Source organism: Equus caballus, chromosome 15 (genome assembly GCF_041296265.1).
Source record: "Equus caballus isolate H_3958 breed thoroughbred chromosome 15, TB-T2T, whole genome shotgun sequence".
NCBI classification, from domain to species: domain Eukaryota; kingdom Metazoa; phylum Chordata; class Mammalia; order Perissodactyla; family Equidae; genus Equus; species Equus caballus.
In genome coordinates, this window is record NC_091698.1 from 14,764,347 (window position 1) to 14,779,158 (window position 14,812).

The 14,812-nt window shown below is 45.0% G+C and overlaps 1 protein-coding gene across 12 annotated transcripts in view; it reads right to left on the minus strand.

Moving 5' to 3' along the window:
• Positions 1 to 6,002: 6,002 nt before the first annotated feature.
• Positions 6,003 to 14,812, minus strand: part of LOC138917791 (ATP-binding cassette sub-family D member 2-like) — a 59,741-nt gene continuing 50,931 nt past the window's right edge. For 3 of the 12 annotated variants that reach the window (XM_070235956.1, XM_070235947.1, XM_070235954.1), the window contains 3 exons: positions 12,689 to 12,792; positions 9,438 to 11,821; positions 6,003 to 7,752 (listed from right to left, as the gene is read on the minus strand). In XM_070235956.1, coding sequence (XP_070092057.1) covers positions 12,770 to 12,792 — 23 coding nt within the window. In that variant the 3' untranslated portion in view covers positions 6,003 to 7,752; positions 9,438 to 11,821; positions 12,689 to 12,769. Of the gene's footprint in view, positions 7,753 to 9,437; positions 12,793 to 14,812 lie in introns of all 12 variants that reach the window. The other 9 variants (XM_070235952.1, XM_070235957.1, XM_070235955.1 and 6 more) reach the window with 7 other exon arrangements.

Below are 14,812 nucleotides of genomic sequence, written 5' to 3' on the forward strand. Positions count from 1 at the left end.
GAGGAGTCTCTGCCATAATGACAACTAGGCAACAACGGAATGGTCTCACTCCAGGATGAATAAGCTCGTGCTCACTGGAGGCAGTCAAGGAGAGGCTGGATTGTTCTCAGGCAACATGCTGTGCAAGACACTCACACAAAAGATGGGGAGTTCACAGTTCAAGGGCATTTTCTATCCCTGAGAATCTATAAATCTGTGTTTCCTGCCATCTTTCTTTTTTAATATTTCATATTCAGGTATTATTTCCCCTACAGGAACTTATGTCTTTTAAAACAGAAGATAAACTTTTCTAGAGTGCTCAAAAATCATCACACACACTGCAAAAACTGGCTTTTTGGGAGCTCCACAGAGAAAACATGCTTGAAGAAGTAGAGTGAGGGATTTTCTGCAAAAAGTGACTGCATTTCCCCTAGCCGAGGACGGGAAGATTTTCATGGTCCCTCTCAGATACCGTGGGGTTGACAATGGGCAATGGAGCCGGTTCACTAGGGGGAAGGGCGCAGCAAGTGTGTGGGGGGGTATACCGCCCTCCTAGACAGCGTCCACAATCAGTGCTGCAGATCTTTGTTGACATTCCAGGCCTACCCCGAACTGAGGTCTAGCTTCCTGGAGCCCTGCATCTTCTGAAGGGCTGGCTCCTTTTCCTCTTCCCTCCAGAAGCCATGGTGACCAGAGGCATGGCTTAGCAGGAGCTATGTTTCAGCAAAGGACATGAGTCAGCAGAAGATGTAAGTCAGCAGGACCCATGGATGAGCAGGAGCAAAGGGTCAGAAAGAACCGTGGATCTCTAGAAACCATGAGTCAGCACGAGCCATGAGTCAGCAGAGGCCACAGGTCAAAAGGAGACAGGTTTCAGTAGGAACTTTTGTTCATCAGGAGCCATGGGTCCATAGGAACTACTGTCAGCAGGAACCGTACATCAGCCAGAGACAGTCAGCAGTTGGTGGTGAGGTAGAGGATAATAGACACACAGGAAGAGGGCAGCACCAGACTTTGAGGTGGCTGATGCCATAAGCAAAAGCTACAGGGTACCAAGCAGCTCAGGAGAGAGCATTTAGTAACAATAGGATCGATAAAATGTAGAGAGTCAGTCAGTCACCGTTATGACGAGGTGGGGAGCAATGTGTTTCAGAGCGGGGCAGCATAGCCTACTGTCTGTAGGAGCATGGAATCCTGGATGAGCTGAGCTTAAACAACATTCTAGTCTCTGTGAGAACTGGCAGCTTGGCAATTGAGGTTCTTGTCTTTCCTAATTTCCCAGGTATCCTTAGCATAAACCCCTATTACTAAGTATGTCTTTAGGTTGGATGCTAAAAAGGGAAATTCTTGAGACAAAGTATAAAGAGTTATTTTTTTAAGGTTCTTAGTATATATTGCTAAACGACTTTTCAAGGATTTGTATAAATTTGCTTTCTCCCACCTTCTAATTAAAATACTTATAAAAATGTATTCCGAAAGGTATGAAATTTTAAGGCAGGCTGAAAGCTGTTAGTATAGTTATCTATCAGGAGAAATTTCGAGTATAAAAAGTTCAGGTAGATGCTTGACGTAGAGCGAGAGGGCAAAGGAGACTGATATTTGCCATTGTGACTGTGCCTCTCTACCATGTGAGTCAGAACTCTGGAGTTTCAAGGGAAAGAATCCAATTCAATTAAGACTGGCTTAATTCAATAAAATAATTTCTAAGGGCTTGTAGCTTGCACATCTAGACAGTAGTGGGGTAGATTTCAGGTGCAGCTGGATCCAGGAGCTTGAAGATGTCAGTCACGACAAACACATCAACTCTTTATGATCTGCCCCAGCTCTGATGGTTGAAAGCCCTGACTGGCCAGGTCAGGCCCCTGTCATGTGCCCACTCTTGGAGCCAGATAGATGTTGAGGGAATTCCTGACCCCCATGCCACTCCAAGCTACATGACTTGGAATAGATGGTTTTTAAATGGAGATCAAATAGGCGAATCAAAACAGATGACCACAGGCCCATCTTACGGACATGGGGTCTTCAGGACACCCTTCAACTGGGGAGAAGCTGCATTTGAAAATGTTCAGAATGACTTGAACCTTCCCATCAGTTATTTCCATTTCATGTACCTTCTAGAATCTAGGCTATCATTTTCAATGTTACAATGTTACAGGCTGGGGAAGGAGGGGATGTACTTGCCTGTTACATCCAAGATGTGGAGGCCACAGAGATAACAGCCTGTGCCTGGAACAGCCATAGGAACAATGCGTGGAAACTTCTTTGAAGCGTCATTTTAAATAACAGCATAATAGTCTGGTACTTTTTAAAGATTTTATTTTTCCTTTTTTCTCCCCAAAGCCCCCAGGTACACAGTCGTGTATTTTTAGTTGTGGGTCCTTCTAGTTGTGGCATGTGGGATGCCGGCTCAGCATGGTCTGATGAGCGGTGCCATGTCTGTGCCCAGGATTCAAAGTGGCGAAACCCTGGGCCACCAAAGCAGAGTGTGCGAACTTAACCTCTCGGCCACGGGGCCGGCCCCATTCCTTTTGTAACTTAATAAGAATGTTTGCCTCCTTTATGTATTCAACTACATAAGTCTAACATTTTTTTACCAAATGATTAAGCAATTATCTGCAAATTATTCTCCCCACAAACGTGAAATGCCACTTTTATCCGATTCTAAACTTCCGTATCATTATCTTTGATCTAATTCTAGACTCTCCAGTCTGTTCCATTGATCTGTGTATTCCTACGTCACCGGTTTGCTGTTGTAGAATACACAGCAGTATCTATTCAAAGCTCCTTCCCCCTCATTTTCCCCTCAAAATTCTCCTGTTTCTGGCATAACATTCGCAGAGATGACAATTAGGAACTTGTCATCCGGGTCCAGAAAGTCCTATTGGGATTAAGATTGGAGAGGATGAAGACTTTCCATCCAGGATTTGGATATCTATTTTTTATTTATTCAAGTTTTTGCACACCTGTCAGGAAAATTTTATAACCTCATTAAAGAACAAAGAAAAAACTATTCTTCTGAAGTTCAGGTCATTCAACTCTGACCGCCTATTCTTTGCATATCCCTTTCATCGGATGACATTCTAGACTTTGCCTGGTTATTTATTTAATTCTTGGCACACATTTTTCCTCTCCGTCCCAGCCCCGTCGTCATCTGGGCTGGTTTCACTGGCCATGCCATGCATCTCAGACCTGGGACTCCCTCATCTCCAGTAACCTGACCCTCCACTCCAGCTCAGCCATCCACTGACCAAAGCAGCCTCCAGCTGGTCATCACGCTCACACTCTTCCACTCTAAGTTACTAATTCAAGCACACAAACTTCCTAAGCTTCCAATTCACTGCCTCAAATATTTTTATTACTATGCTCTTTCACTTCTTAGGTACCACCAGTTCAGTGTTTCCTGGAGCCCTCAGGGCCCATTCAAGAGAAAGAAATCACACAACTTATTTGAACAGAAACAATTTAATACTAAAAAGTGTTAACTGGTATTGAGAAAGGAACAGGCAAAATTCTAACCTTAAGGGAGGGTGCAACTGCAGGAAGCAGCTAGTACCACTAGAAAGGGGAAAACAAAGGGAAGAAGTTGGGCGTGTTGAATCATGGAAGCTTGGAGGAGGGCCCATGGGCCCAGGGCCCAAATCTCAGAGGAGGGGCACTGCTGGCTGCTGCGGCTGCCTTGGAGAGGGTGCCATGAAGCTGCTTCTGAGAGGCTGGAAGAGCTGCAAACTGGACTCAACTGCAGCTTCCAGAAGGAAGCGTCACTGACAACACGGTGAAGCATTGCAAGGGGGATGGTCGCAGCAACAACGGGAACACAGGAATGAGCAAGGCCCTTCTCCCACCTTCAGCCTTGCAATCATCCTCTAGTGTTCTCTGTCTCTCTCTCTCCCTCTCTCTCTCTCTCTATTGGGACAGTCTAATAAGAAACCGGCTGGCCATGCAGAAATGTCATTTTCAGATTACCAGTCCCAGCTCCAGGTGAGTTTGAAGCTGGGGCAAGAACTTAATAATGAACCAACTCTGACTTTCTTTCCATCCATCATCCCGGCCTGCCTTCACTTGCTTGTCTGTCCAGCCTGGATTAACCGTCCAGCACTTCAGTTTACTCTCTGGCTGGTATCATAAACTCATTAGCTTCCAGAGAGCAGACTGGTATCACCGATCACCAGCCCAACACTGCCCGACATCTTACCACATTTCTCCAGGCAGCTCGTTTCCCCGCACTCTGCAGACTGCTTTAAATCTCTGCTCTTCTCAAACTTCCACCTCCCCTTTTTTCTTTTGCTAGCTTCTGCCTCAAAGATAGAAACTTCTTCTCAACTCTCTGCTAACAAGCCAATAACTGCACCCACCCCCACCCATCCTGTCTCCTCTCTCAGAAAGGTGGTGCTCTTCTGTGTGAGGCCATCACCTGCTCCTCTTTACTGCATCCCATTTGCTTCTTTCTGGGAATTTGAAGATTCACCTTTCCCCACTTGATTCTGTATCTTTGCTCTCTCCCTGTTTACCAGGTCCTTGCCTTTGGTGTTTCATAAATTTTAACTTTAGTCACTAATTTTTGAACAAATTACACTCAGCAAAATGGTAAAGCCACTTTAGAAAATAATTCGGGAGTTATTGTAAAAATAAACATACCATTATAATATAATTCAGCAACCCCACTCCTGGCTCTTTACCCCAGACAAAGGAGAACACGTACACACAGAAATCTGCATGTGAATGTTGATTGCAGCTCTCTCTTCACAATCGTCAAAAACTGGAAATGATACAAGTGCCCTTTGGTGAATGCATAAAGAAACTGGTACGTCCATACAGGGGGGATACTGCTCAGCAATAAAAAGGAATGAATCGTTGAGACACACAACAATGTGGAGTAATCTGAAATGCATTTTGCCAAGGAAAAGAAGACAGACTCGGAAAGGGATTTACTGTGTGATTCCATTTACACGACATTTTGGAAAAGGTGACATTATAAGGACAGAAAAAAGATCAGCAATTGCTATCAGGAATTCTTTTGAAATTAGGTAGATAAGCCTTTTCCACTAAAAAAATGCTCACAAAAGGCTCTTTCGGATCTTACCCTCCCCTGCACGCTACTGCCACTGTGACTCTGACTTTCATAGCAAATTTTATCCAGTTTGTCTACACCCATCTTTTCCACTCCCTCTCTTTCCATTCACTCCTCAAGCAACCTCACTCTTGCTCCAGCATTGTCAAACTCACTGAGCATTTCTCTGTACTCGTCTCTCTCATCCTTGCTCAGTAGCAGCCCCAAACAGTTGACTCTCCCCTCTTCACTCAGTTTAGGGAAGAGGCTTCCTGCCTAGACGGGGCAAAGTCAGACTCTACCCTTGAGTCGGCTCTGTCACTGCCCCAGCGTCTGCCACAGTTCATGCCACAGGCTAGGAATGAACCAGTGAACATTTCTGGAAAGGAGCTTTGGGACAAGTAACTAGAAAAGGTGGCACTATCCCAAGTTTTCAGAAAAATTCTGTTATCTCCACTGCCTTGCACTTTATGTTTCCTTGTAAAGACCTTCCTACCGTGTATCCTCAACCATGGAAGAACAAGACAAAAATGAATTGTAATTGCACAAAAACTCACAAGGGTCTCTTATATATTTATTTAAATTTTCCCCTCTAAATACATTTCCCAGAAGGATGGACTTCTTCTATTGAACCTTGAAGGAGACGCCTTTTCGTCCCTGGGACGGGTTCAGATTCTGGATTTGTTGCACGTTCTGTGTATCTTCTTTGAAACATTGGTGCTGAACCACCGAGCAGCAACATTACTCATTATCCTCAGGGTGTAAAGCAGTCGAAGAGTCATTAAGGACTCTCCATTTGGAAAGCAGCCACTGCCCAACAAAGGGCCTCTTCTTGCCTCAGCCAGGAGGAGAGGCACAGTCAGGGCCCTGGGGCCCTCTCTGACTCGAACCCGAGCATCACTGATGTCCTGGAGACTCCACTAAAGCAGGCGTACCCCTAATCTCACCCAGTGACAAAGCTGAAGCAGAAGTCTGCTGAAGTGCCAACAGTTTATTTTTATCTTTTCTTTAATAAGAACTTGGTAGGCTTTTCTTTGTTTTAGGACATGGGGCTACTATAGGGCAAGAAGGTGGAATTGGCTTAATCATGCAGCAGAGCCAATGGGATTTAAGGGACCTAAATATCCCCCCATCAGCCTATCTTCCATGCCTAAAATTCCACTGTGGAATATACATTAAGTACCTTATGACATTAAGGAGTTGTGACCTAAGAAAAACAATGAGAGGGAGGGAAAATTCATTGAACCTGACATACTAACTAGATCATACATGCAAAGTGCTCAGTACAGTGTCTGAAGGATAAAAAGGAGTCATAAATAGTAGCTGTTATTTCTATTACTAATAACTGCTGGACCGTTCACTAAGCCAATGTTTCTTGACCATCTACTTGGTGTTAGGATACCTTGCTAGATGTTGATAAATTGCCAGAATCTCTGTCTCAAAAGGCTCCTGTGATCAGGGCAAGAAACCCCTCAGATAAACAATTAGAATTCACCCTCACATGTGCTCTCTCTAATAGGACATTGAGTACCAGGTGGGAGTGCAGGAGGGAGCAGCCTGCGCTGCTTGTGCAGATGGGACACTGTGCAAGAGAGACGGGTCAGGAGGAACATTTAGGGCGCTGCCAGGTGAGAATGAGGGGAAGGGTGTACTGGGCTAAGACTGCATGCAAAAGGCAAGATGACATGAAAAAAAAGAAGGCAGGAAAACAGAGGAACAATAATGAGTTCAATGTGTTCAGAGCACAGATTTCATCAAGGGCTAGAGAAGAAAATGGGATTGGAAAAATATCCTAAAGGAGGAAGTGCTATGCCTGGTGAACGGACTTAACCCAGTAAGAAACATGGGTCCAAGTGCAGATTTTTAAGCAAGAACACAATAAAATCTACTGTTTGGAAAGACACATTCATTGATATCAAAGGACGGGGGTCAGCAAACTATGGCCTATGTGCCTAGTCCAGTCCTTTGTCATTTTATTTTCCAGCTCATGAGCTAAGGATGATTTTTGCATTTTCACACGGTCGAAAACCAATCAAAAGAATGTATTATGGCACAGGAAAATTAAATGCAATTTAAATTTCAGTGTCATCCATAAAGTTTTAGTGGAACACGGCCATGCTCATTTGTTTACACCTTGTCTATGGCCACTTTTGTGCTAAACAGCAGAGATCATTAAAAGTATTTACCATGTACCCTGCACAGAAGATGTCTGCCAGCCTCGGGTTAAAGGATATAGCTTAGAGCAGAGAGAGAAGAGAAGGCAGGGAAGCCAGCGTGAAGGGCAGAGGGAGAAGCTTCAGCCATGTTTCTCCAACCTGAGTCATGTACAAATCCCCCTCTGAAACTGCTCCAGGAGCTCTAGTGTCACTGGAATTACTTTTATTCAAACATAAATTAAATATTTACAAACAGACATCCTGGTAAAACTTCCTTATTCTTTTAGCTCTTACACAACTCTAAAACCAAAACAAACTTAAAAATCAAGTATAAACAAAACTACAAGACCAGTCCATTTCACGTTAACGTCCTTAATTTAAGGTGAGGGACGATGTCTTTCGGCTGCAACCAGATGTCTGCGTCGAGGTCCCAGGCCAGCCCCAGATTCATCTGAGTGTGAGTGCAGGTATCTGCTACCACGTCTGGGTGATGACAACGATCTCACAACCTTCTCTGGGTGCAAGCACTCCACACGCCTTCATTCACGTAGAATGGCGTTGGCAACATTTCTGTAAAGGGTCAGATAAACATTTTAGGCTTTGCAGGCCCCTGCTACAACCACTCAATTCGCCATCATAGCTCAAAAGCCCTCACAGACAGGCCATAAACGGGTGAGCACGGGTGTGCTCCAGTCAAACTTTACTGACAGAACAAGCAGTGACCAGAATTAGCTCAGAGGCTCTGGGTCAACCTTTGTTCCAGGGCAAAGTGGAAAACTGGTGGGATTTCTGTTCAGCTGTGGACACACCCTCGACAGGCCAGGAGACCGCTGTGGAAGGAGGAGTCACTGCCACAGCCACCCATCGGATGTATTCACAATGACAGGCTACACGCTGGACTGGGGCCACAAGCCTGGACAGCAGACAGCGTCACAGCACTATCACCTCTTCACTTCACATCTGTATTCAAACCAGCTCACAGCAAGAATGACTATCTTGCCACTTCCCTTGGCCCAGAATGGGGTTTCCACCCACCGGCCCTCAACCTCAGGAGGCTCAGAGATGCCTGCAGGTCCTCACCACTTGGTTCCTGCTGGGACATCCAGAAGGGCTGGGTAATTATGGACTTTGCACATTAGCCACCAGAGTCCAATGCATACTGACAGAGTCTGAGCGCCATGCCGTTATAGTGCTGAAACTCAAAACGCAGTAAGAAAGGAAACTTGGCAACAGTCTTTTTAATTTGGTACCTTTTTACCCACACTGCGAGGCATTTGGGATCAGAGTTCTGATTCTCTTTATGAAGCTCTTCTATATACAGAATCACAGCCTACCTTTAACTTGGAGCCTGACACTCTAGAGAATTTTATTATTATTATTACGCTTCAATTTTAGACAAAAAACACATTTTGAAAGAAAAAAGTGCCAAGAAATACTATAACTTGGATAAGAAACAGTTTCATTTATTAGAGTCTTTCTTGTAGGGAAGAAACCTTCCCCACACATGTCCCCTTACATGGCTACTCTTCTCTTCCCAAGACAGTCAATTCAGGGAAAAAAGAGGAATAAAATCTAACTCTGGGGGCCAGCCTAGTGGCATAGTGGTTAAGTTTGTGCACTCTCCTTCAGCAGCCTGGGGTTCACAGGTTCAGATCCCAGGAATGGACCTCCACATTGCTCACCAAGCCATACTGTGGCAGTGTCCCACATACAAAAAATGGAGGAAGACTGCCACAGATGTTAGCTCAGCGACAGTCTTCCTCAAGCAAAAAAGAGGAAGACTGGCAACAGATGTTAGCTCAGAGCTAGTCGTCCTCACAAAAAAAAACAAAGAAAGAAAAGAAAAGGAAAAATCTGATTCTGGTGTGGGCGTATAAACTCGTCATCCTGGTGAACGGATGGATGGGTGGCTATTTACCAACCAGATGAGGAGGCTGAGTCCTCCAGTGAGGCTTCGGGTGTGTTCTCCTGGGTGTTCCTGGACAAACTGCACTCCATTGCTCACGACCATCCTTACACGGGCCAGGCTCTATGCCAGGCACTGGTTAATTAGAATGGAAGACAAGAGGGGCCTTGCCCTCAAGGAGATGGCACTGGAGTGGGCACCACCAGAGTCTTAGTTTTAGTTACATGCTTACTGTGTGCCAAGCACCATGCCAAGCGCTATACACACAATTTCTCTGGGAATACTAATGACACCCCCATTGAACAGACATGATCATCTTGTCTTTACAGATAAGAAAACTGAGACTCACAGAGGTTAAGTGACCTGATGAAGGACAGACAGCCAGTCAGCGGCAGAAGCAGGTTTCGACCCTGTGTGGCCTAATCTCGGAGCTTCTGTACTTCCTCCTGCAGAAGCTGGACACCTAAACAGACAATTCCACAACATCCATTATCCTACAGCAGGGAGAGCTGAAGCAGGGGCTCTGGGGGCAGGGGACTTGTGAGGGTGGTGGGCTATTTAGAGTACTCTAGAACAAACTGATTAGGACACATGACTCATGGTTGGGACCTGAGCAAAGCCCAGCTTCTGAACCCAGTGGAGCACTTTGCTAAACATCCCACTTTAGAGCACTCGGGACTGTCTTGGAGGGAAATAAAACCACCAACCAGGCTTTCCTTCCAGAGATCCCCGTGGCTAACTGCCTCACCTCTTTCAAATCTGCTTTCAAACATCATCTTCACAAGAAGCTACTCAACCACCTTATTTAAGCTGTACCCTGACCCCTCACCATCGCTCGGATCTCTTTCCCTGCCCTCCTATTTCTCTGTTGCACTGTTTTCACCTTCCAACCTATGGTACTATGTAACTCACTTATTCACTACGTTTACTGCTTATTCTTATTGTTTACTACTCGAATCCTTTCTTTAGAACATAATGTCAACGACAGGAGGAACTGGTGTCTGTTTTGTTCACCACCAGATCCCAAGTCCCTAGAAGAGTGCCGTGTATACAGCAGGTGCCAATAATATTTGTTAAATTAATAAACGAGTGAAGGAGTGTTGAAAAACAGACTGTGGATGTAAGACTGGGCTGAATGAGTTTGGCAGCCCTTCCCAGCCCTGGCGTTCGGCTCCCACATACAGGAAAAGCATCCTTCCATTTGGGATTCAGGGACACTGGAAGCAAGTTCTCACCCGTCTAGATACATGACTGAGGTCTCACCGGGATTGTGCTTTCGAATGTGGATGAGACCTTCATGTTCAGTAAACTCTCATCCTTGGTCTCCCGTGCTTGTCTTCATTCTAGTCTTGTGCTCTCGTGACATGGGCAGTTAAAGAAGAGAATTTAGGGGTTGCCCTTTGACTGAGTGGTTAAGTTCATGTGCTCTGCCTTGGCAGCCCAGGGCTTCACCGGTTCAGATCCTGGGTGCGAACATAGCCCTGCTCATCAAGCCATGCTGAGGTGGCGTCGCACATGCCACAACAAGGGCTCAAACTAAAACATACAACTACGTACTGGGGGGCTTTGGGGAGAAGAAGGAAATAAATAAGTAAAAGAAGAAGACGAGAATTTAGTGCACACAGCAAAATCCCCCACATCTCAATGGCAGGCAGAACAAACTCTGTGATTTGAGTATTTTTGTGAAAATTCATAGGAGTGTCTTTGTGTCTGAATTAATATAATCTTAAAATTTACAAGAATCCAGTTTCCTTTTTATAAGGTTTCTATAACACATGTGTCAAGTGTCTAGTTTTGAAAGGACCTCCTAATTATTTCACTTACAACTTCCTCTGGGTTAATTATGGGAGTCTAAGAGTTGGACGAGGGGACAAGAGTAATACAGTTCTTGACATGCCATCTGAATGCAGGCTGAATGCGGTCTGTAACAAAGCTTTCCGGTTTTCCTTTTACTTATTATGTTGTCTTGTCCCCTTATCAGGGTGAGGAACACTCCACTTCTTTACAGGTTCAAACTGAATTCCAAATTCTGTCTGGAGCACATTTGGGTTTCTACCAGGCCCACTTTCTATTTCAATCCGAGGGGTGGGAGAGATGGAGGGTACCAAAATTTATTCCTGTGTGCTCAAATGTGATCAAACCTCGAGCTCTCACTTGACAGTTAATGTCAAAGAACAACTTTAGCATCGTCTCTTTCGGTATTCATTCCTTTTTAACGCACATCCCTCTGGTTTCCAAAGCCAGAAAAATCTGCGGTTCATTCTAGATTATTCCCCCTGCCCTAACCCCTTCCCTGGCTATCATTTTGTCCTCAAGTTCTGCCAGTTTACATCTAAATATTTCTTGAATCCGTCCATTTCTCTCCATCCTCACTATGGCTGCCTCGATTATGGCTGCCACACTGTTCTGCTGCTAAGGTCCAAAATCTTGAATGAGGCCTGTAAATAGGGTGACCAATTCATCCAGGTTTGCCTGGGACTGTCCCAGTGTTAAATCTGAAAGTCTTACACGCCAGGACCCTCCCCCTGGTCCTGGCCAAACTGACACTGTTGGCACCCTCCCTGTAAGTCTTGGCAACTCTCTGCTTCCTCTGTTCACTGCAGCCCCACTCACCTTCTTCCAGTGACTTGGACTTTCTTACCTCAAGACCTTCACACGGGCTGGTTCTCTCCCTGGATTGCTTCTGCAGTCACTCTTTGTCTGGTTAACTCATCCTCCTCTCCCAGATGCTGGCTGAAATGCCACATCTTCAGATAGCCTTTCACGACCCAGCACCCAATCCCAAGTTAATTTCTGACCTTGCTCCAGCCTCTCGCTGTATTCTTTACTTTGCCTTCACATATCACAATTAGTGGATTATATTTTGTCTGTGTAGTTACATGTTTAAAGAAGCACTTTCTTCGTTAAAATTCAGCTCCTCAAAGGCAGACAACGTGTCTGTCTATACAGCTGTTTGTCCCCAACACCTTGCCCAGGACCTGGGAAGTATCGAGCCCTCTATAAATACACTTTCAATACATTTACTTTGTACATGTTTTCCTTTTCCCCTGATTAAACTTACAAGACCTCTTTCTATCCTCCCTCCATCCCTTCTTGCCTTTCTGGTCTCTTGCTGTCTCTCCTTTCTTGCTCTTTCTTTCTTTTCAAGAAACAACTCTTGGAATTAAGTGTTAATGCTACTGTTTTTATGATTTCTTGAACCAATATTTTCTGCTTTTATCAGTATTATTTCCTTCATCTAATTTTCTTAGGTATATTCTTTATTTTACTTTTTGAGCTCTCAGGCCCATTTGCCAGCTTTCTCTTCCTCCCACCTGCTTTAGCTAGACTGAGCCTGCACTTTTCCTCAAGAGACAGAGCTGTGTCACTTCGTCACTTTTTTGTCACCCGTTGTTTTCTCTGTGGGATATGCCCTTCGTTTACTAATCTAACAAATATTTAATGGCTACCTCCCCACCTTGTCTACTGAACTAATAATTCTTTAAGATCCAGCTCAGCTGTTCCTTGACTGTAACCCTTTCCTGCCTCCACCCCCACTGAGTTCATCCGCTGCTCTGTGCCACACCCGTACCTGGAGTGGACATCCGTTATAGTACTTACGTTGCGTTGTAACACTTTATTCATACTCCATCTTTCCCACTGAGCTCTGAGCTCCAGGATGACAGTGTCCGACCTCTGTGTCTATTTTGGAGGAGGCTGAGATTCTGGAGGAAAGGGACACACATAATTAGCATGGCTCTCTCTACAGCTTCATCCTCCTAAGAACTAAACAGACCTTCTAAAAAAAATACATAGAATAAGTCAACAGGAAAATAAGCAAGGAGATGAAGAGACAGAAAAAAATACTGAGTCAGGGACCATGTACATTTTCAACTTGATTAGATAATACCAAGGGAAATTTCTTTATTGGAGGAAAGAAGAAAAACAAGAGAGGGGCAAATACAAAAATGAATTTGATGTAGATAAGAGAGATTTTGAGAAAACTCACACTGATGGACTTGGTCCCCACAAAACATGATTTTGCCGAGTTTGGCAGTGGGGATGGAATACGGACCTTGATCAGAGTGGAACAGGTTTGGAGTACTTTAAGAATATGTTGTGGTCAACCAGTGAAGGATTGAGGACATCAGAACCATCAAAGGGCCAACTAGATAAAGAGCAAATAACTCTTGTGATTTTATTCGGTGCGGCCTCACATTCTAGATATTGAAGGGGGTCATGAGTGGCATGGCTGAGGATGGGAAGGCAGGGGTCATGGAAGTTCACAGAGGCAAGGGCATCAGGGATGCTCACGAGAACCAGCAAAGTGGCTAACCTTGGGGTGAAATAAGCAAGGCCAGAGAGGTGTGAGCACGGAGATCCTGAGCTAGACAGACAATAGGTTCCAGGGGAAAACAGAGCTGAAGAGGTGGAAGGAGAAGTCACTGTGATCAGTCGTGAGGATTTCAGAATTCACACTAGGTTTAGGGTAGGTCCACATCAGGGTTTCATCCTCTCGCTGGCCAATGACATGCTTTCATGCCATTTGATGGAAATGAAATACAAACTATGAGATAGTAAAAGAAGAAAACCGGCTAAAGAGTTTTTCAGTCCCTGCAGTGTCTATCAAATCCAATGCCAAGTACTATTCAGGTCTTATAACCTCCCTTGTTCCTGTGTTCTGGCTCCAGTCAGGACACCCCTGGGCCCAGAGCTCCTGAGGTTCATCTGGTGATGGGGCAGGTGTCAGAGCGACTGTCCTAGCTTTCACGGGAGCCTTTGTTCAGGGGCAGCAGGGAGAGAGGGGCCCCTCCTCTTTAATGGTGCTATCAGAACATAGGCTTCTTTGATCTTGTCTGGAATACTGATGGATAAAACTCTCTATGCATTTTATAGGAATATAAAACACAAACAAGAATGATTTTTAAACACATGAAGCTTTAAGCTACAGATTTGCAGACACATTTTCCCCTTCCTTATTGCCTATCTCTAGCCTTTCTGGGAGGAAACACACATCTTGGTGTTGCTTTCTTTAAAACAAGAGAAAGGAGTCAAAACAGTTAATCTCACATGCTTCCCATGATAGGGAAAAGGCAGCACACGCTGCTGTAGGGGAGACCTTGGGAGCAGAGCCAAAGTAGAGGATTTTCCCAATGGGTCCCCATAATGATGCTCTTGGAGGAGGAGAGACTCAGAGTCACCCAAAGGTCCAAGGCGAGGCCAGGCCCATGAAGGATTCAAGTGGATGGAAGTCATGGTCACATCCCATGAGGAGCCCAAGGAATCATAGCCAGAAGATAAGGGGTGGAGGTGGCCCTGAGGTTAATGACAGGAGAAGACATAAGAAGGATAAACGTACAGGGGCCTACGGTCAAGGTTGGAAACTTCAGCAACTAAGATGGTGGTGTCATAAACAGAAAAGAAAGATGCAGAGAGAAAAGCAAACCTGCACTGGAAATAAGGAATCGGCGGAACTAGTCTGCCTGAGACTATCAGGACACGGCTTCTTCAACTGCGGGTGCGAGAAGCTGGGAAAATCAGAGAGGGGATCACAACCCTGATCACCTTCAAATTCCAATTTAACAGAACCCAAGCTCCATCTTCTTCCTAAGACAGCACATCAGTGCCTCTGTATCCTTAATTGTGCATCTGGAAAATAGATTCTAAAGCAGCCATTGTGGTGGCTGACATGGAGGGCCTACAGTAATCATGTGACAGCTGTGAGAGCTTTGGTCTTGCAGACCC